This window comes from Gasterosteus aculeatus, chromosome 7, assembly GCF_964276395.1.
Source record: "Gasterosteus aculeatus chromosome 7, fGasAcu3.hap1.1, whole genome shotgun sequence".
Lineage (NCBI taxonomy): Eukaryota > Metazoa > Chordata > Actinopteri > Perciformes > Gasterosteidae > Gasterosteus > Gasterosteus aculeatus.
In genome coordinates this window covers 9,915,926-9,938,994 of record NC_135694.1, presented here as the reverse complement: position 1 = coordinate 9,938,994, position 23,069 = coordinate 9,915,926, and the positions used below count along the sequence as shown (strand labels likewise).

At 44.1% G+C, this 23,069-nt stretch overlaps 1 protein-coding gene across 4 annotated transcripts in view; it reads left to right on the top strand.

Annotated features, from left to right (window-relative positions):
* Nucleotides 1-23,069, top strand: part of nlgn2a (neuroligin 2a) — a 147,392-nt gene that overhangs the window by 46,849 nt on the left and 77,474 nt on the right. For 2 of the 4 annotated variants that reach the window (XM_040179583.2, XM_040179581.2), the window contains exon 2: nucleotides 5,642-6,542. The exons of 1 other annotated variant lie outside the window; for it this stretch is intronic. In XM_040179583.2, coding sequence (XP_040035517.1) covers nucleotides 6,035-6,542 — 508 coding nt within the window. In that variant the 5' untranslated portion in view covers nucleotides 5,642-6,034. 4 annotated transcript variants of the gene reach the window in all.

The following is a 23,069-nucleotide window of genomic DNA, read 5'->3' as shown; positions in this document are numbered from 1 at the left end:
AATTATTGCAAGAGGAATTTGTGTTCTTCGAAGTGAGGACAATCCGGTGGTACATTTTTTCCAACATCTCATTAAATGGTGGAGATTTCACTGATCTGGGTCAACTGTATTTTGGGTAAGGTCAAATTGTCTTTGGGTAAATGACCTTTTCAGACAGCTTCTTGGTAGGTATTTGGTTTGTTTTGGATCAGATCAGGTCCACCACACTTTATAGTAGAATCATTAAATTGTCCTCCACAATGGACCGTTTCCATATTGCTCTACACATACTGTAACCTTAATCCAAATCCACACCCAGGCTGTAGAAATTTAAAAAGGGACACACCCTTATTTCCTCTCAAATTAGGTGCAATTTTAATCGCTCACTGAACACACAACAGTCAACACGAGCGCAGACGTGACCATCACATGGCAGATTAACGGCAGGTGAATTGCCAGGGCGCCTCTGTCACTGCTCATAATAGTGGCTCCCTACATCAATTAAAGACAACACAGTAGGCCTGCTGCTGAAAACATGGAATCAAAACCACTATGCAATTCATATGAGTGAAGAAGACTCTTCCCCTCATGGCCACAACATCAATGTCTGGTGTCCGTTTCAAAGCAGAGATCAACTGGATAAAGCACAAATAACAATTTGTGGGATCTTATCTCTGTTGAGGCCGGTTTTAATTATTGAGAACATTTCTCCAGCAAGCACAAGTGAAAGGCACCTGCAACATAGAACAAAATCCAGTTATCTATTACCTAATTATGCAGTAGTCTACCCATAATCCCATCTTTCTTGTGGGCTTTTATTACCGCATAAGTATTTCAAATCAATTCATTTAATAACCTCCTCACAATACTTCCTGATCAATGCTGCTTCCTCTATATTCAGCTTTTACTTGTCTCACTAAAAGCGTCTGGTAGTTTCACCGTGAGGTCCCATTAATAGGTTCGGTGACCCGTTTGTTGTGACACGAGCCCAGAGTGAAATCGCTTCATCCTAACTGTGTCAAATACATATAACCCCGCATAATTAGCTCACGGTAAAGAGTTCCCCTGCCAAAGGCAGAGTTCAACGAGTATCACACTTAGCAGTGTGCTGCCGGTCTCTTTGCTGAATGAAATACTTTGTGGAATGTGCTCATTGTCGATTGATACCGACCTCACCGTCAATCAGCCTGTTTAATAACAACGTTGCCATTTCAAGACGCTTTTGTCCTGCTCGGTTTTAAAAACGTTTTAATATGAAGCTGCAACCAGGAGACATTGAACCTAGCTTAGCATAAAAGTGATCAATCTTCATATTCCCATCGCAATTCAACGACTTTTTTAGACGGATCAATTAGGATTGTTGCTGAGCCGACAGCGCGCGGAATGTCCCCGACACGTCTTTGCATTGAACACAATGCAGAAAGTCTGTATTGCATCTGATTTACTGCAAGCGGATGTGTTAGGCTTACTAGGCTTCTCAGCTCGGGCCTGGGAGACAGTATTACAGCACCGCAACATTTCTCAATGAACGTGTTGTGTTGCACTTGGAAGATTTTCTGTTTCAGATTTTCTGCACTCTGGCTAACTCTCCACAGATTGTTCAAAACGAAGTATAGCCAAAGCAATAGAAAAAAAAGTTATTATTCGGACACGTGGCAGACATAAAGCTGCTTTATTCTACGACGCTGGAAAAATTCAGATTGATGTTGTACTCTTTGCCAATCAGTAACTCCACTTTCTTCTCCCCCTTAAGAAGTATTTAGTAAGAAGTATTTAGCTGTTCACTTGAACTATTTTTCACAGCATTCATGTCGTATTCATGAGTGGGATATCGACTGGACTTTGTTAATGGTACAAATTTTATAGCCGAGCATTTGGCCTGATTGGAAGTAAATGACTGTACGATCGTCTAATTTAATTTGTTGACAAGCGAGAGATGTTGCAGGTCAACAAATTGCATCACAGATTTTTGGGTCCGGCCCAGATGGCACAGCAGGCTATGAGAGCAAGATCTTTCATGTCTGATGGGTGGTGACCATGAGTAGTCCTCAAGAATGATGCCAAACACGAATCCACTAGACCAGCAAGTGTGGGCCGCGAAGGTACTGCAGGTGGGCCGCGAGAGGTCATTTACAATAAATAAATTAAATTTAGAAAAGTTTGAAATGAATATAAAATTATTTATGATTTAAATTTCTGTATTTTACTTAAAATGATTGATAATTAATAAGATACAAAACGCACATCTTTTTCTCAGTTTAAGTATTATTTAAATGTTTGGGTTTGGGTCGCAAAAGATTTTCAGATTTCAAATTGGGCCGCGGCATTCTTGAGTTTGGGAACCGCTGCACTAGACACCCACTTCGTACTCATTTTGAATGATCCTGTAAGAGTCCTGTAAAATATTTTGTAATATTCTGACAGCATATCACGTTATTAAGTAAACACGTTAATTCATTGACCCTAAAAGGACCAACAGCCACCTGAGCAGGTGGCCAAATCGCTCACAACTGGCAGGCGTGTTGTTGTTAGCGTGTTAGCATGTTAGCTACCAGAGGCTTGACAAACTTTGCAATAAATCATTTTCTATTCTACCTTCAGTGGGGTTTTTCCAAACCAAACACCTTCCAAACAGACACAGCATCTCTGGTCTCTGGTTGTTGCTCCTGTATCGCTCTTTTCCATGTTTTCATCTAGCAACCGAGTGTCTTCTTTTTGTGATAGCGGGCGAGCTGTACCCAGCATGCAGTTCGGCAGGTTAATTAAACGTGCAATGATTAGTGTTACAAAGTTGTGTTGTGGTGGTTTACCCTGTTATGAAGTTATAACCATGACTGAATACACGTAAGACAATTCTGCTGCCCGCTGAAAAGCAATGACAGTTGTTACGTATGACGGCACGTGAAAAATATACACATATAATTCATAAAAATTCGTTTTACGTATTGCTTTCCTCATCCTCAATGATTCATTCCCTCCTGTTGAAATCCAGGTGGCAGTGTACGGGCTGGTCAAGAGATGAAAATAGAATCCTTTGTGTTGCAGTGTTTTTAGATGACAAAGTGAGTGGGGGCGGGTGCAGAAAAGGTCTATGCTGAAAAGACCCGACTCCTTTTCTCTTTCTCTGTGGGCTGGTGCAAAAAACCATTCTCCTGATAGCATGAATCACCCACATGATAGTGGTGCGTGAATGCACCGACACACACACTGTGTGTTCACGAGAGCCTGCTCCTTTGAGTCTGTGTTGGTAAGTGTGATAGCACGTGCTCTACCTCTTTATATGGCCACGCTCAGCTCTCCCACCTCTGCTTTATCAATCACTTAAGCTCTCCCGCTGCTCACAGCAAAGTCGGGGCCAATTAGGCCCTCTAATTCAGCCAATTAGCAATTAAACACTCAGATGCACCCCAAAATTCTGGAGGTCCCTGCAAGCACCGTAACGCCTGCCAGGACCTGAGAATTGAAGTAGTCTGGTTGGTGCAAGTCCTCGGGCCTTTAAATGTGTATCTCTTAGAAGTCCGCTGAGAGACTCCAGGGTCGGCGAAGCAGCACCTCATGAGCCTTTTTCCTCGAGCACCCGGAAGAGTCTCCACTGACCACAGAGAGGCTTTTCATTAACACCAGGACCTGTTTCCTCTCACTCTGCATTCTCACTTCTCATTATCGCCCCGTTCCATCTCACATTCCCTTTTATGTCTTTCAGAGGATGAAAGCGTAATGGTAAATTGTTGGTGTGTGTGGGTGGAGCGGGACGTCCCTTAGCGCAGCAGGCCGGCCCCTAGACTCTCTGTGGTTTAATTAGAGCTCGTATCGGGCTGTACGCGAGTACACGGGCGCGTGGGCGGAACAGAAAAGTCCACTGCGAGGGGAACAAAAGGCAGGCTGAAGTATCTTTAGGTGGACAATGAACAACTACGGATGGCGACATGGTCACGCTGGCAATTACCGCTTTCTGAGAGAACCCAGTCTCTATGACCACATGGAGGAACTCCCTTATTTGTGTGAGAGTGAGACTGCTGGCCTGCTTATCAGCACATATACTCTCATTATCTGCCGTCTTGCCTCGGGACACTTAACTCCCATACTTTCAAATTCAAAGGCTTTATTGGCAGTGGATAAAAAGGGGACAACAAAAACACAAAGGCGCTCCAGGCGATCCAATAATACGGTTAGCGATGACTCGGTTAATGGGACCATTAAGGCTCGGCAATGAAGCGAGACAGAAGCTGGAGAGAGGTAATGGTGAATTGTTTAAACCTGATAAGATGTAAAGGGAAACGTCCGGACATAAGAGACGTCCCTATTTGTCATGCGCAGTCTTCATTACTGCAATAGGCCTCCTGCCGTTACGTAACGCCGTCCAACAATGTTGTGACGGCGTAATCTCCTCCATGCCTCCTGCTTTTTCTGACTGGGTCCGTTACATGAGGATTTGCACATTTCCACAGTAGATTACATGGATGGGTGTACTTGTTGTGTGTGGGTGTGTCTTTGTGTGTACGTGTGTGTCTTTGTTCTCTGCATGTAGCCCAAAAAATACCCGTGCTGTTAAAAGCTGCTTACAGGCGCACATTGTTGACCGTTGACCTTACCGGGCAGTGAAGGGCTCATCTTGATCCCAAGCGTCGACTCCTGATCGACGGCGCGTTCTCTACGTAGGCTGAAAGGATTCCTCGAGAAACGGAAGTAGCTCCAACACTGTGGCTGCAGGGAGAGAGTTGTTAGCTGCTGTAACCACATAAAACTACCAGCTATTGTTAAATGGAGGTTCCTTAGAGTTGCAATATGATGTGTTCAAGCTCTGTTGAGTAGAAACGTATGATAGAGCCATCATGATGTTCAAATGAGAAATTAGATACTAAATACAGATGAAAACAGTTGTTAGAAGTATGTTTTACAGCAATAAAAGCTCTTAGGCAGTTTATAATACAGAATACAAATACAAATACAAAATTTTCGATTCAAATCAAATATTTTTAATAATTTTTTCTAAAATGTTTCTTGCACAGTGGTGATAGAGGTTTGTCTGGACATTTAACATCTATGTACTGTATTTAGTTGAGATTAGTAATATTTTTGTATACAATTAAAGAAAAACTTTCTTAACAGCAAACTGAAAACCTATTTAGCTATTGCTCCCTAATAAAGCCATTAGTCATTGAACTACTCAATTACTAAAGCTGGCAGGTCAGACAAAGCACCAGGAGAGGTTGGGATGGGTCTTTGTTTTCGTGAGCTCTCAAAATAGAGGATACACTACATGTTTTTGTGGCTTATATTGCATTGCAAAAAGTAGACAACAGATCACAAGAACTACATGCTGGAGAAATCGGATTGTAATCGTGTGAAGGAAAACACATAAAAAGTTCCGCAATGAGCCTCTTTGACTTGATCTCAACGAGGCTGTCTGTCCTTTCATCTTGACTGCTTTCCTTTCAGGATATGTTTTTCTTCACAGTTGAACAGTTGAAGGGCGAATGTTGCTCTGACAACTTTTAATGGAATATATTTCTGCCTCAGATAAACTATAATCTCTCTTATCTTTCTCTCTCCCCCACCCCGCTCCCCCCTTTGCCACCTTCTCTGTCTTTCTGTTTTTCCCTCTTTGTGTCACTATCCTTTAAATCTCAATCCTCCTCCTCTTCTCTGCCTCTTTCTGCAGATTTCAGCTGTTGAAAAAAAGGCATCGATCAAATGATCTGGATAATCGAGGACCGATAGGGATGGAACGCAACAGAGCCATGGTAGCGTTTTTGATCCTTGTTGCTCAGAATCAACACTGACCTGGCACCCAGACCGAGGTCGGCCTCCTTCCCCCGACGACCTTTCTTTCCCCCAGCGACTACTTTGCCCTCCATCTGACCTCCCGTCAGAGCTCCTGGCCTTGATCATACCTTCACAAAAAAACTAGTTTTACTCTTTCAAGGTCTGTCTACTTTGTTTTTTTTTTACATCCCCTCTCATGCTTTATCTTCCAAACTGTTGGTTATAATCCACACTCTCATCAAAAGACTCAAGTACCCTAAAAGAGACTAAAAGCTGGTGGCTGAACACCATGAATCCAGTCATGTACCCCCTTCCGCTTTCTCTAAGCAAACAAGGGCGCCAGGCGTTGTTGTCCAGAACGCGGCCCCATAGTCTCATAACGGACTGGTGCCTAATGGGCCTGCTAGGCCTCATTGGGCTCTTCAGCCTGGCCTCGAGCCAGAAAATGGACCCTTCCAAACACCCCTTAGTTACCACCAACTACGGTAAGATCAGAGGCATCAAGAAGGACTTGAACAATGAGATCTTGGGTCCTGTAGAGCAGTACCTCGGCGTCCCCTATGCCACGGCACCCATCGGCGACCGCCGCTTCCAGCCGCCCGAAGCCCCGGGGTCCTGGCAGGAGATCCGCAACGCCACCCAGTTTGCCCCCGTGTGCCCTCAGAATGTCCACGGCGTGCTCCCGGAGATTATGCTGCCCGTGTGGTTCACCGACAACCTTGACGTGGCGGCGGGTTACATCCAAAACCAGAGCGAGGACTGCCTCTACCTCAATATCTACGTGCCCACTGAGGATGGTGAGTGGGCATTACTAAATGAGGGGTTGGGGAAGGCTGGGAGATGCGGGATTTAGTGGGTAACAGTGGGTAGAATTAATAGATTGCCTGTTTGATAAGCCCTGCCCCCTTAGCTACTTTATGCCAGTCAAGCTTTCCATACTCAACCATTACGTATGTATTAGGGCTGGGTATTTGTACACATTATTTTATTAAGGTATCAACTGAAATAGGCTAGTACAATGTTGTATCAAAATTCTCCCTTCAAAAAAATACCTCAGTAGAAACAATGGTGGCCGACTACCGTTGCAGCTTCAACCCATGCGGCTCTTAGCACAGAGATGCCTGGCACCACTTCCAGCAGCTAACAGCGGCAATAAAAGCAACATGGCTCACAAAGCCAACAATTACAAACTTTGTTGGTTCTGATGATACCCAGCCCCAATAAGGTTACTAATAATAATGGGTTCACTGTGTCATTTTTATTCTGGTGTGAACCGATGTTGGCTGATTTTACATGACCGTTATGAGATGGTTGAAAATAACAAGCTAACATCTTATATTTCCAGTGGACCCATTTAAAACAAAACAAAAAAAATTGGGGTCTAAATGAATTACTTAAGAATCACTCCAAGGCCTCAAATCCCAGGCGCCAAATCTGCATCTAACTCCTTGAATACAGCTCTTACTACAACCCTGTGTACACCACTTTAGCATGAAGAGAAATCCAGAGCTTGACAGGCCAGCTGTGCCTAGGTACAGTTGCTACGCTATGATTGGACAATTGCTGTTCACTGGAGGGGTGCAGGGAACGGTCAATTAGTACAACTCATAAAGGAGAGGAGTCTAGGGAAGTTCTCTTTCATGTTGAAAAATTGTCTGCAATACCTCAGAATGTTTAAATTACTTTCCATGTACATTAACTCCTTTAAACGCCATGAATATTTGATATGTATATGGTGTGTGTTTCCGTGGGGGCTTATATATAAAAAAAGAGCAATATGCAAGATATATCATGGATCATTTTTCAATCACATACACTGGTTTTACAGTCCTTCCCATTCAAGGTGTTAAAAATCCAAGACTCAAGCAGTTTCCAGGTGCTTTATGAGGAAAAGATAAGGTGACATTTGCCTTTTCCTATTTTTGTTCCTCGTCAAGAAGCCGCGGCTCTCAACTCGGATCTTTTCTGCAGACACTTTTTGTCTGCCCGGGCCCTCTTAGGTATGCAAGCAATACAAGCGAAATGTTTCCACTTTTCTGGATGTGATATGAAGAGAGGAGGCGCTCTCTCTCTCTCCTCGCCCGGGGCATTGTAAAACATGTGTCACGTTTGTCTTCTTCACTTCTTTACCTCTGTTCTAAGCTGCACAACGCCAGCCCCTTTCGCAAAGAGAGGACGCTGTAAGGTTCCCCACCCAGAAACGCTCTCTTGGTTTCAACTCAAAACGACGTGTTTTCTCTTTTTTTTTTTTTTTGGTCTTGATAACCACATGCACTCAAGTTCAAAACACAAAAAGTGTCCTCCATCACCTGCTGTGACCGCGCCAATACCAGCGCGTGCGTGCCTTGATGTTCACATTCATCTGTGTCTCTCTTGCTGTCTCTGTGTGTACGTCAGTGCAGTGATGAGGCAGTGATTTCCACTCTGAAAGCGTTCTTCACTCTAACACATTTCCGTCGCCCTGTCAGCACTTCCATCACTCGACTGGACATTTCTTTCCTTTGGCCTCCGGCAGCTCAACACTTGCTTCCTTCGTTCCTTTCCGCCTCTCCGCTCCCCGGCACCAGCCCTGGAACACCCCGCCATCGCCACTCGGGGTGCTCATAGAACGCTATGCATCAGGTCCGGAGTCATTTCATTGTGTCGCGCAGCTGTTCTGTTTTTCCCTGTTTTAGCGAGATGTACAGCTGGTGATATTTAATGCAGAGAGAGATATACAGCCAGCCCCCCGCTCGCATACCGTCCCTTAGGTGTGCAGCGAGCTCTCTGCCAAAGTCACACAGGTGTGAAATAGTGACCTTCATTCATCAACCGGGAGCAGCAGAATTACAGCGTCAGCACAACAGTCACCGTCTCAGCGGGGCAGATGTTTAATGCATTGGAGAGGATTTATTGCGTTGCGACATCTATATTATAACAAATGTGAGTTAATTTGGTGTTAAAAACATTCAGTGGCAACGCGTGAACTTTCCTCCTCCGCGGTTATCGCCGCTGTCATGATTCAGGCGTGACGTTGCTGGTCTCAGCACTTCTCCAACAGCTCCAGGGTTTTCTTCAGCCTTTGTCCCTCGTTTGCTCTCTGCTTCTCCTCCCGCTTAAATGTGTATTTGTCTCCTTTATTTCTTTTTTTTTTTCGTGGCGCTCGGTGAGGGGAATAAAAGGGGAGACGTAAAAAGCGGCGAGGTAAAAGCTTTTGGCCGGTAGTTTAAAAATCAGACAAAACTCGCTGTCCCCTCCCCTTCTATTCTCCTTCCTTTAAATAATGAATGCTGCATCTGAGTCTCCTGAGGCCTTTTTATAGGGCACTCTTAAGACAGAATCCTTTGAAAACCTCCTCTAATTTAAAGTGGATTAAGTCTGCAAAATTACTGCTTAATGCTGCCATCAGTGCAAATGGAGGAAAGTGGGACACTGTGTGAAGAATGTGTTTGTTTGTCCATAGATAAACACATACGTCAACATTTGGTGGTTAGTAATGTCTCCTTAATTAATACTTAAGTGCTTAATAGGTTGCAAAGCTAGCCATGTTTTGTTATTGTTTCACTAATTCCACAGTGCTAACGGAGAAATATGTTTCTGAAATTACTACTTTGAGAAAGAAAGAGAACATCACTAATCATGTTAGAGTAATCATACAAGATTACATTTGTTACTATTTGATGTACAGAAAGCTAATGTGGTAATGAGGACTTCAGATTCAAATACATTCAGGACATCAACATTTTGAAGCCCGGAACCATATTTATTAGTTCTCAATTCGTCAATCTTAAGTTTTAACCCTGTTCTCAATGTGATTAACTATGAATACATTCTTTAATAAACGGGAAGATCATTGAAGCACATGATCATGGTCTTTGGAACACCACAATAATGTGAACCCAGCTTGTCTGCGCGTGGTACAACATCAGACCTTTGGACCCAGGGGAACTGGTTCTGCCCTCCGGCAAGTTGCTCCTTTACTGAATGGTGGAAGCCAGGGCTTCCAACGGTTCCCCTGGAGATGACATCCCATAAATCATAGCCAGAGGTTCTCATCTTGCTCCTCCAGAGCCACAGGGAATTTATGGACGAGGGGAAGAGAGGCGGAACGGCCGGCCGCTGATGCCTCCAACTCCGAGACGAAATGCATGCTTCTCTCAGCAGCGAGGCTTCTTAGTGAATAAGTTGGAGGAGAAGGACTCGGAAGCCCTCCAATGGGAGCTCGCTGTAAATGTCCACCGACTCACGGGATTGCATCCACGATAGCTGCTTTTTTGTGCAGTGAGGCAGAGAGCATGGATGTGATGGAGGAACAGTGACTTCGAAGGCTAATCTTGTCATTGTTATAGCGCCTGCACCGGCTGCGTGGCCTCCCCGTACTGTGGTCCCTTGGAGCTACAGTGCTTAACATTCAGAACTTTTCATCTAACACCTCCTGAAACAGGCACCTTGCTGCTTTCCTGTAGCTTTTGCATATTTGACGATGACCAGCAGACTTGAGCTGTTTCATTTTCTAAAAGAAAGGTGGCCGTTTTGTATTCGTCTCTTTGTTTTCCCTCAAAGTGCCGACCAACATACAGCATCACTCTGCATGTCCCACAGCCCAAGACAAGACCTTCAGTTTGGTTTCCCTGAAGCGTTTCAATGGGTTATCCTGCCGGAGTGAACAACATTTGAAGATAAAGAATTCCTGAATGTAGAGATTTATTTCCGAAATAAAACCGACAAGTAAGCATCTCGAATGAACGGAGACTCCAGCAGCCTTTATTGGTGGTCGGCTGAGGTTTAACCCTAATGATCTGTTACAAAATGCCCTCTAAGCTGCTGGTTCTATTCAATTAGTCCTGTTGAATGAGAATATACTTCAGTTTGCCAGATAATCCTCTGGGATTTGAACCGCTAACCTCAGCATTGTCAGCGCCGTGCTTCTTGGGCTGGGCTGCAGGCTGCGAGAGCCGGGGGCCTTATAAATTATTCCATCCAATACTTCATCTATCTCCATGCATCAAACTCAAACTCCCACATCTCAACCTTCTGCAATATTTCAGTTTTCTGAAGATGATTTGTGAAGAAGGGGTTCGATGCTAACACAATAACCGTGGCCGAGGGCTGCACTGCGACATCGCCAAAGGGCTAAAGATGAATGAATAAATAAAACCAATAAAACAAACAAAATAATAAGAGACAGTGAGAGATGCCAGCAGTGAGGACAAAAATATATATAGAGATTGCTACTGATGCCCGAAAAATATACTTTCTTTATGTTGTGTCTTTCTGCTGCCAGGTCCAAGTGATACCTTCTAAAGAATAATGGGGGAAATAGATCACCGTCTTCCTGCAGGCAGAATACACAACCCTGAGAATTTACAATTGCTGTTACATACTGTATGGGCCTGTAGCTCCCAGGACACCAACACCCCCCTCGCACCACACCAAAAGTTTTTCTTGAAGAAGAAGACAAAACGGCCCTTAATAGACGGACATGGACAGACTTGGGCACAGGGAGTCATCTCTCGCTGATTGTCGTTGTGTAGAGGATGGAGGTCAGGGCAGAGGGCTTCATCCCAATCCTCTTCCAACACTATCTGACCGAGTCCATCTTCCTTGATTTCCACCTCCTCTCATGTTCCACCTGCCTCTTCCTCGCCTCCATCCTGAGGCACAGGGGAGCAGACCGCTACTATCCTCCTGGGTCTTGTCTTACTCCGGGTGGGAGTGCGGGTGAGGGGGGAATCAAATCAGCCAGGTTTGGTCACTCTCTTTCAACCTTTCCATTCATCTGGGACAATCCAATACAAAGACAAAGGCCACCGGCCGCCACGGTATACTAGGTGCATGGGGCTGTTGGAGACCCTGGCAAGGACTTTAACGGAGGAAAGATTTGGCCCTGAAAATGCTTTCAAGATGAATAGATGCTGTGTTTTTGTTTTTGGGAGGCTCTTTGGAGACTGGGTTTGGAAAAAACGTTCTGCTGGCTTGCTCGTGACTGTTTGAAGCTCCCTGGAAAACAAAAGGATAGTGGAGTTTTACTCAAAGACGGAAAAGGATCAACAAGTCAGTAAATATACAAAGACAATACCCCATGGATGGCAAAACGGTATCTCTGTTCATATTAGAGAAATATCTGGACTTTAACACCGGCCCTTTCAGCACAGACCTACAATATCCTTCGGTGGAGGATTTTCTAAATCGCTGACTGCTAAGCTGGTTTAACCTCCGGGTTTGATGTACTGCTAAAATGTGGGAGAAGTTATTCGTCCAGAAGTGAGGCTGCCATGTTTTACAAGACAAAGAGAAGATTTGAGGAGAACTTTGATCACGGGTGGGAAAGGGAGTTGTTGTGTAGTGTCGTATCGCGTAGTGTAGGATGGAGTTCTTTTAACATCTTCCATGGTGTCTTTAAGAATTTTCTTTCCTGTGAGATATACAGTCAGCTTCTATAACCGTTTAAGGTTTTAAAAGTTTTGAAATCCAGTCAAACTGGACTTACATTTTACTGTAATGTAACTCTTGCATCACTTGAGTTGGTCAGTGAAGTATCTGCACACTGGATTATATTACAGCTTGAATCAACATTTTGACATTACAACATAAAGAAATAGACCGAGTGACCGGGCTTCAGACACTGAGGTGAGTAGTGGGCAGGTGGGAGTGATTGAGCTGATGAGGTGGGTGTAGCTGACGGGTGCACTAAATGAGCCAATCGGGTGAGTGAGGGAGGGACTTTGAGTGTATGAGAGCAGAGCTGTGACTCTGTACTTTTGTAACCAATTACTTTTGTTCTCCAAACCCAAGTACCTTTGTTGCCTAAATTCAACGAAAAGCTTTTGGTCCTTTAATAGAGTGACAGCTGTGCCTGGCTACAATTTCTTAGCCAATGTATCTCGCTGCACTTATTATCATTATTATTATTATAAATTATTCTTGTTTTTCAGACACTTGACATTTAAATCCAGTAAACTGAACTGAGAGATTCTTCGTTAAAGATTTGAGTGTAACTGTGTTAAAATGATCTCCGCAAATATCGATAATGACTGTAAGCGGAGAACTAATCTGCATAATGGATGCATTGTGGATGCCAGCAATGCGTAATGCGATTTCATGACTGAGACAGAGAACACTGCCAGATTATGATATTGATTGCATTTTAAGGATTTCAATTGAGAAGGAGCCGTGTAGTTAATGAGAGACACAGGAAATAAAAGAACCAGCATTGGACGGACGGAAGGATGGAGGTTGAAGGAGTGCATAATTTAGATCGGCGGGGGAAGTGGGGGAAGGGGTTGTGATGGTAACCATCCACCACTTCCTGTATCGTCCTGTTAGGGAGCGCATCGAAAGCGCCTGCATTTCTACCTTTTCACTAGACTCTGATTGAAGGAATTAGCAAAAGGCTCAGTTCCAGCTATTTATAGCTTGTGAGGCAGAGAGATGGAAAGAGAAGGGCGGGTGCGTATCGCTGCATGCATGGGTGAGTGGGTTCTAACCGTGGATGCATGTGCGTGCACATCACATGGTCCTAATAATCTCAGCGGTGTGTTTGCACCCGTTTTGTTCAAGTGGGACATCGTTTTGATGGAGTCTCCTGTCCGTTCCCCATCTTCTTCCTCTCTATTGCTCTTACTCGGCTCATATTATCTCTGTCTATTCCCACCCAATGTTCCATCCCATTTTACTCATTTCATCCCTTCCTTTTCTCTTGGCGATGCGTCCCCCCCCCCCCCCCCCCCCCCCCCTTGCCCGCCTGAAATTCTAACAGCTTTCCAGTCGTCATCACCATATGCTTTGGATGAGCAATGAAGGCAGAAATAGGATTTAGCTGTGGACAGCCCATTTAAATGATCGGTTTAGCCTCAGGAGAGTGAATTGACTTTACAACAGTAATTAAATAATAAGCTCTCAGGCTTTGACTATCCATGTTCTTTTGGCTTTGTTTCTGTAGCGGTTTACAGCACAATCTGGGATATCATCTGGTTTAACTCAGGGATTGATCAAGTACATCTAATGGGATTTGATGAAGTCTGATCTGAGCCCTCTCGTATCGGTTAAGCAACTTTAAAATAAACTCAGATGGGGCAGTGGCTCTGAGTCATGCTAAGGAAAATGGACGTCTTGTGGCTGGGCTTCTGACTCTTTAAAACCCACAGGAGGCTCCGTTCCAACCTGTATGAAAAACACACTATTGTGCTTCTACACGTACATCACGGTACCTGGAGTCCCTGCCAACCTGCCGACTGTGAAGTAAGACAACAGTTTTTTTGGGCCGTCTAGATCAGAAAAAGAGGCCATTCAACGAGCGATACACACGTGGTTTCCCTTCGTACGTCACATGTAGGCTCATTCGTGTGGTATCTAGCCCACTGATTGAGAACTACTGTTGCAAAAGTGCACCGTGTTTGTCTGTCAAGCCAATCAGAGCAGACCATTCTCTGCTCTGAGGGCTGTTCAACAGATCAAATTTCCTCTATAAATTGCATTTTTGAAGCTTTTGAAATAATTTAATTTAATTAATATGTCTTTTCACTTCATATTAAATAACATACAGTACGCTACACTAGATAACTCCCCCAATTATCTGTGCTTCACTTTAAACAAGCTTCACACACAGCATTGTTTCATTAAAATATGCTTTAGTAATGCTTTTTTCCAGCACGCTCTTAGCTCACTGAGCTCCAGCAATCACCATAAACAGGATTCAGCTCTGTCATGTAAAGCAGAGCGGGAAATGGACAGTCATAAATTGTCCTCGGCTCTCAATGCGTTCGCCTTTTAATAATTAATCCTCCAGTTTATTGATACGGTTCACCTGCTGAACTGCTGAGTCGGCCCTTGCAGGCCAGCGTGGTCAGCTATCCCGGTACCGTGTTCATGATGCGACCAACAGCTTTTGGAAATTACTGAGCAATGCTCTGCAATAGAGATACGCTTATAGAAACAGTGCAGTGTGATTGTTTTCAATTGTGTTGTTGAACTGAGTGAAATTGATATTCTATGTTTAAATACCATTTTTATTTTTCATTTGGAACTCTTCATTTTGATAGAAGAACCACTTGGAGAAAGAAGAAAATAATAGTCCACGAAGGATTACAGCACTGAAAGGATTATATACATCTTTTGCCCTTGTTTCAGGTAAATTGGAAACAAATTGGGTTCTCAGACTGGTGAAAAAAAGACAATATAGGACGATCATAGAGTCCAGCAACTTATGGAGCGCATCGCTAAAGGCCAGATTCTGCTGTCTGGGAATAAATAATATCTCCAGATATCCCCGAGGCTCAGGTACTGATTGTGCAGATGTGTGCAGTCATACAGGCAAACCCTCGTCGGTACAGACGCACACTTTCTGTCACACAGAAAAACAAGACTCCCTCCTTTTGGCGCAGGGACACATACGCATCCACATGAACTGCTTATTCTGCATTACAAGTTATATTGCCTTTTGTCACTCTCCCATCCGCCTCACACATACACACTCCATCTCTTTCAATAGAGCTCAAAGGGCCATCTCTTTAGGGCTTCTGAAGCCGAGGAGGCCAGTGGCAGTGAATGCAAAATACCCCTTCACACACACACACACACACACACACACACACACACACACACACAATTCCCTTTGCCAGGCCCCACTGCCTCCCATAGCACTGAATAGTTGGGCAGGGATAAGGAAATAGAAAAGGGGAGAAGTTAAAAGAAAAGAGAGGGACATGAATAGACAGAGAGAGCGGGAGGTTATCCAGAGGTAAGGCCTCCTCCTCCGGTGGAACAAGTCTGCCGATATGTTCTCAAAGGAGAGAAGTCGATGCGATGTTGCCACGCAATTTATCACTAGCAAGAGAGTAGCTGCCGGGTTCGAGCTGACTGCGAGTATTAATGACTGCACGTTCAGAATAATCCATGGAGTTGTGATTCCAACGCCTGGGTCAGTGCAGCGCACACGTGAGCACAGACTCTCCGCGTAGCGCACACATGCTGATGTACACACACTCGTGAGAATAAGAAAAGATCATCTCGTATCTCGTTACGTTATTTTTGAAGCCTTTCAGAGTCGCTGGTGGTTTTGTACCGTCTTCGAGATTGTTGGATAGCTTCCCTGTGTTTACTGAAAAGCATCCGTTGGATACACTTTCTACAACGCCCATGTCGATATCTGTGTGGAAGTCACACCTAATGCATTATAGTCTGTTTATATCAATGTATAATTATAGCTATATCCACTCAACATATTAATAATGCTTTAGTACAATAATAATAACACAAGGTAAAGCATTTTATAATAGCAAATGGTCAAGTATAACAATTCTTTTTTTTGCTTCTTATAACGCATTATAATTACATTCTGTAATATGTTCTATGTCGTAATTTTGTTTGTGGTAATATGTTAATTTTGTTTTGTTGTAAAAAAACTAAATCTCATAACACAACTTAAAATAAAGCATACCGACTTATGCGTTTTGAGTACTAGAATAAAGCGTAATAATTAGGGGGGCTCATAAATATAACAATACCTGTTCATAATATATAGTAGACACGGGTGTAAAGCTCATTGGTTGTTTATTTTCTAAACGGTTCTGCGGTGTAAGGTCAACAGTAGAGTCAATGGTCACTAACCAAGAACTTACTACTGTCGAGTATCGAGTGCTGTGAGGCAGGAAAGGCAAAAAAACAACCCAGCAGCTGATGTCAGCTCAGGTTTCAGCACCACGGACAGCGGCAGAAAAGCCAGCCACGACACGTGAGCACACAGCGGAGCTAAACCGCAGCGCTCTGCGTCCGTTTAGTCCGTCACTATTCACCACCCACTTCTCAAGGAAATCCTATGAAAGCTTAAACGATGGTTAAACTACTCAGATCAGCTAAATAGCAGCGGCCTCAATTTGCCTTTGCACATTACATTTCTAGACCGAGAGAGTCGATTAACTGGGTTTCCTTACTTTAATTTCTTGGATATTACCTTTGCTAGATACACAGCGGTATTTGCTTTAATCTGTCACAAATGGTAGATTTACACATCCGGTGACAAGATGTGATAAGTTAACATTGAGAAACAACTTGAGTATTAATTCTCACTCGACATTCAGGAAAAACAACTAATTAGTGAAAAAATAAATTAAAAACTGATCAAAGGTTTAGTGTATGTGTGACGCTTTCATCCAAAGCGTCACACATACATACAAGAAGAAGTAAAAGTATCCTATTAACAAAAAAAAAGGCAGATTTACTCTCTTATCTAGACCTAAAGTAATAATTAAGCAGTTCAACTTAAAAGCTTTAAAATGTGTCTGTTCAGCTTCTACAGGGATATGAGCAATTTTCCCATAAGGAACAATATCTATTTAAAGCTGTTTTCTTAATTAAGGTGGGGGGGGGGTTTCTCGGACCATCCAATCCGCGGCACACAGGGCCCGCCCCCCCACACTGGGTTTTACAGTAAGTGGAGGTTTAGTCTCGGGGTGACACAACACATTACCCCGTTGCTGTTTTACTATGGAGTAGCTGGGGGGGGGGTGAAAGCTGGGGGATTGAAAAAGAGATGGCAATTAAACTGTCCAAAAGCATTAAAATAACATGTTTTCTGTTATATACCGCAGTCAGCTCCGCCTTATTTCCCAGGAGTCTCCTTGATTTTTGCATTCAGGTTTAACAGGATTTCGATACCATTTTAGAAGACCTCAGTGGGACAAATTGACATGAATAGGAAATCTCCCATGATTTCAAACTCAATGATTGCGGCCATAATTCAGAGTGGACCTCTCCTCTAATAGAATATGCACAGCTGGCACTTAAGGACAAGGACAATGTAAGCGCCAGAAGAAGACACAAAGGAAGTGAAAACAGGGATGTGTATGCATCTTCGTGTCCCTCCTGGGCCTTTGACCTAAATTAGTCTGCGCTCTCCATCTTGGCCCTCCCTCAGTGTTCCACTCTGTCAGCATTAGGAGCTCGGCCTCATCCGCTCTCTGGTTAGTAATGTCCCGGTGCCGCGGCCCGCGGTGGAATAAGCTCTTACACGGCCGGCCTGTGAGAAGGAGATGGATTTGGATGGAGGCAGGGAGGAAAGATGGCAAAGGGTCAGCCCCAAACAAGCTCTGTGCTTCAACTCTTTGTGTCCATGGTCCCAGTCCAGCCCTCACAACACATTCAGCTCTTTGTACACACATGCTGATGCTGCTCTTTCCACTCCCTGTGCACATCGGGAGCTTAAAGGGAGTTTCAAGTGGCATTTATGGTTATTTTTGTGGACATTTAGCGTATAGTGTGCCGCTTACACCGTCCAACAATACACATTTTAAAGGGACACTGTGAGGGATTTGGTGGCATCTCACCAACCGACGACGACCAGCTAAATACTCCTCCTCTCACTCCCCCAGGGAGGAAAGCTCCCCACATTGATACGGTCTAAAAAGGTTGTAGAGCTACAAACGGGCCACTCAGACGTGGAGCTGTCGGCACCACAGTTTGGCATTCTGCACGATGCGCAGCACGGCACACTGCCAACACACACACGACGACAACACTAACATGTTGTTAATATTACATTCCTCTTCTGCCAATTGATCCGCCTAAATGCTGCTTACTGAGAAAAGACAGACGAGGAGTGGGGGAGCAGAGAAGACCTCTGTGTTAGACCTCTGTGTGGAAGCTGCCTTGGTGTGAAAGCAGCGAGAGGACTTCAAAGGCCACATGGACTGATAAACAGTGAAGGGATCTCCGATCACGCTGGGAGGGGACCGCACAGATCACCAACAAAGCCTTTGTTTGGACGCAGAAATAGCCCAGGGGTTGAATGACTCCTCAAAACACACAAACGCTAATTGGTTCCTTTTGTGTTTTTCATGGACAAGAACCCCCCCCCACCCCCCACCCCTCCAACATACCGCAGGGATTAACTCACAGATGAAATACTACATGAAATGGCAACAGGGCAGCTGAACCTGTCTGCGTTTGATTACGTAACCTTCCACCGTATCTTTTCCTGTTTCCCTCTACCTTCTCCTCCTCTCCCATATGTCAAGACAACGTAAACACTCTTCCCTCCTCAAAGGTTATCCCAATAAAGAGCACACGCAGCTCTTCTGACAAAACTGCAAATGTCAAAATGGTAAAAGGGAAGGCTGTCCTGGACATAGCAGTTATCTTTTTTTTACGTGAGGAGACAAACAGACCAAGGGCGTCACAGGAGATAGAGTGAGTGTCTCTAGTAATCTATCACCTCTGGAACACAGGGAACCACACTGGTGAGATTTGGAACTGGCTTAGTGCACACACCCAGACGCACACATGCTGCCACTAGGATTGAAGAATTCAACCTAAATAGAAACTTTTTTTTGACCAATACTTTTTTAAGAATGAAGCTTTATCTGTTGTCTTATTGTATGATGTCATCACTCAATTAATGATAATTTAGTGTAAGTGTCATTCAGAATGGATCACAAAAGTGAGAAACAATACAAAAATAAATGCACATTGCCCCTAACTCCTAGACTACTAGCAGACCAAGTGTTTGCGTCATGTGCTGATAACGCTCGGGCTTCGGCATGACATCTATGTTCACAGTATTCATGGAGGAAACGAGCAGGCTGGATAGAGGTCTGAGAGGCTGTTGGTTTTAAATGGCCGGGTTGTCTTGCACTGATCCTGTAGTGCATAGTGCATGGCTGCATCGCAATCAGAATCTAAACTCTAAAGCACACATTTATAGCCATAGTGTATGCATGAACGCATGAGGAGGTCCGTATGTGTGTGTGTGTGTGTGTGTGTGTGTGTGTGTGAGGCTGCACAGGGATCAAATGGCTTTGACCTTCATGCTTTCTTGATCATCACCCCCCGGTAATGTCTCTACATCTATGTTTGCCTCTCCTTCAGGCTGTCATCTCTTCATCTTTACATCTTTTTTTATTTTCCCTATCCTGCAGTGCTACACCTCTCCCAGCTCCTCTTCTTCTTTTTCCTCCGTCCTCCAGTGTTCTTTCCCTCTTTGCCTCCCATGTTGTTCGTAAACTCCCATCCAGCTCTCTGTTACTTTGTTGCGTGTTTGTTTCCTCAAATGTTTTTGGAAACATATTTGCCGTGTGCTGTTTAGCTGTATGGTATGGAATGCTGTTGATCTGCTAATGCTAGCATGCTACCTCGGAGCCCACCGATGTCTTCCATTATGTCAACACTCACGTCCCTTAGCCAGCCTTCTTTTGCACACGGCTCTGTTGTCTGTTCTGAATGTTAGATGTAGCCACGCCCCCTGACTTGCATATAAGAACGTGAAATGAAAAACGGCATTATGAAATAAGTCTCTGGAAATGAAAAACGGCATTATGAAATAAAAGACTCTGGAAATGAAAAGTGGCATTATGAAATCAAAGTACCATGAAATGAAAAGTGGAATTATGAAATAAAAGTACCATGAAATAATTAAATGTATTTAATATTTATGTATTTATTGCCTCATTTATTTATTTCATGATGTATTTCAAATGCATATTTCATGTATTTATGTATCTATTCATTTATTTAATTTGGACTAAAACGGCATTTCATAGTATAATGGCAACGGTTTGTGACCAACCCGCCGTGTTGTAAACAGTACGGCTAAAGTCATTCACCGCCCGTCCAGCCGGAGCCAACTTAGTCACTAATAGTCAGACGGAGTCTGGATATAAAGTCATCCGCACAGTTGGAGTGGAGTCTTTGAGACGCATCCGGTCTGATTGGTAGGCGTTGGAATCTTGCAAATGCCATTAGGAGCTCTAGAAGTAGGGACAGGAACTCGATCGTTTCACACTTTATCCTTCTCACGTACAGCTGTCAGATTAAAGTTTATGACAAAAAGTTTATTTTTGTTAAAGTGACGAGCTGTATGTTTAAACTCCATTCCTCTGCTTCCCTCACATTTTCCTTTCATTTTTCTCCCAAGGAACCTTTTTATACCTGTACAAATAACTGACTCATTGTTCCTTCCTGTCGGACACACAGCTTTTCTCTCTCTCTGTCTCGTACGATCACATTATTTTGAAAAACGTGTGTGTCAGCATAAACCCATATGTCTTTGTCCTCTCCATCTTTCTCCCTTCCATTTTCTTTATATTTCATTTTCTCACCCATCAGCCGGGTTTGAACAATATTTTTTTTCCGCGTCTCAGGCTTGAGGCTTGAGAATGAGGCACCACGGGAATGAAAATTGAGAGGGAATGGGAAAAATGGCAGACAAAAAAAAGGGAGTGAGGGAATGGAAACGAGAGAAGGGAAGTAAAAAGATTCATTCAATGCTGTCGGGAGGGAGCGAGGTCGAGGAAACCATGGAGGAATCGAGGTGGCAGCAGCACGTGTACCAAACAATTGAGATGTAGTCAGGCGCACGGGGTGTGCTCTGAGTCTCACGCCAGCTGGAGACAGTGTTTCAAGGGGAGACGCGGTTTATATTAGTCGAAGTGACGCTGTCAGAGACAGACGGCTGTCAAATCCTCTGCGTTAAGTCGGTTTGTACATACAGTGCATCGACTCCAGCCCACAGAGTCCTTCAACAAACATCAAATAAACACGGCCGTGAGTGGAATGACTCCGGGTCTTGTGAGTTCCACTCAGCATCTGCGACACACAATGATGGACAATTTTGCTTTATAAGAAGACCGCAAAGGACAAGTTGTAATGAGATACACCCATGTGGGTATAGGTGGTAATTCTGATTCATTTAGCTGGTTCATGTTAGATGATCCAACAACTAATATTAAATATCAATCCATAATTAACTACTTTAGCTTGTTCTATAGTTTATGACTGATACTCATGCTGCCCGAGTACATTGACGCGGTTTTAGGTCTTGTATTTGCTGCTCATTTATCTTTGAAGAACTAGTAGGAAAACTATCAGATTCCTTCAAGCGAATCAAGCTTAAATGAATGTTAAAATTAAAGTTTTGAAGTACTTATTGAATATTCATTATGGTCAGTAATTTGCTTTTTATTGCTGGAGTTGCTCCAACATTTACAGTTTTGCCATTCAGAGACAGTTTCAAATGACAGTACAGCAACATATTTGATTTATCCTTTTCTGTGTGCATACTCACTACTACTAAAAGGTAGAAGTACGCCAAAGCCTGCTCAACCACTGCAATTATTTTCTTTATTCTTCCCTTTTAAACCTACAAAAATGGCCAAAATAGAGCCAGAAATACAGTCAGACAAACTAAAGCGAGACAGAAAAATCTAAATGTACATCAGCAATTCATCCCATATGATCATTCCTATATAATATCAAGCCCTTCTTACCCTTTCGTCAGCAGCTAGAACAAGCGGGGACGCCACCATGACTGCATAATTCGCCTTTGAAGTTTGTCAAATTTGTCGTTTGACATTGAAGTCGCTGAAAAGGCTATTATTCAGCTAATGCTGCTACAGGCGAGGTAACTATGTATTGATTGAGATGGACAAGCAAGAAGAAGAGCGTCACGCTCCTCATACAAAGTATTCAGACTACAAAGGAATACAAAGGACCTTCTGTCATTAGAAAATGCACAGAGGGCACAAGCTGCGATCTCCAGCTGTAAAGTGATTCATTCTGCAGCTCTATAACACGAGAGATGAAGTCGGTCGTGCGGCGCTTTTTAGTGCGTCTTGCTTGCTGCGTTTCCACATTCTGCATTCTGTAACGGCATCTGATGAACAGCCAGGCGCATCACAACGTTTAATTAGAGGGAGCCGCATTGAGAGTTAATGACGCGAGAGCGGCGGCTTGTGACGACTGTATGAATCCCTTTAGAGTGTTTCTGAAGGGTGAGCGAAGAACACCACCCGACCACCGGCCCGCGCCACCCCCCCCCCCCCCCCCCCCCCTCCCCGTCTCAACAGCCGGACCTCGCTGTGGTCTGTAGTGGGGTCACAGTTCACCAGCCAGGAGGGAGATTGGCGAATTGTCCGAACGTCGAACTGGCGTCATTCCGGTTACTCATCTTCAGCCTCCTCTCTCACACACACACACACACACACACACACACGCACACGCACGCACGCACACACACCAAATCTCATTGAGTTATTCGCTGCATTTTGGCTGTTGTGTTTTCGCTCTAGGACAATGTCCCCATCTTTTTCTCTCTCACTCACTCACGCAGGCAGACACATAGACACACACTCGCGCGCACACACACACACACACACACACACGCACGTGGTCCGTGTACAAGCGTCCATCATTTATGGCCGAGGCTCACTCACAGGCTGTCAGGCTCTGTTCCATTTCCTCGTCCATCACGTCGGACTGGCACACATTGCCTAAACGAGCTACTCAACACCTACTTACTCGTGTGCCTGCACACAGACACACACAGACACACACACTCGCTCACGCGTGTCCAT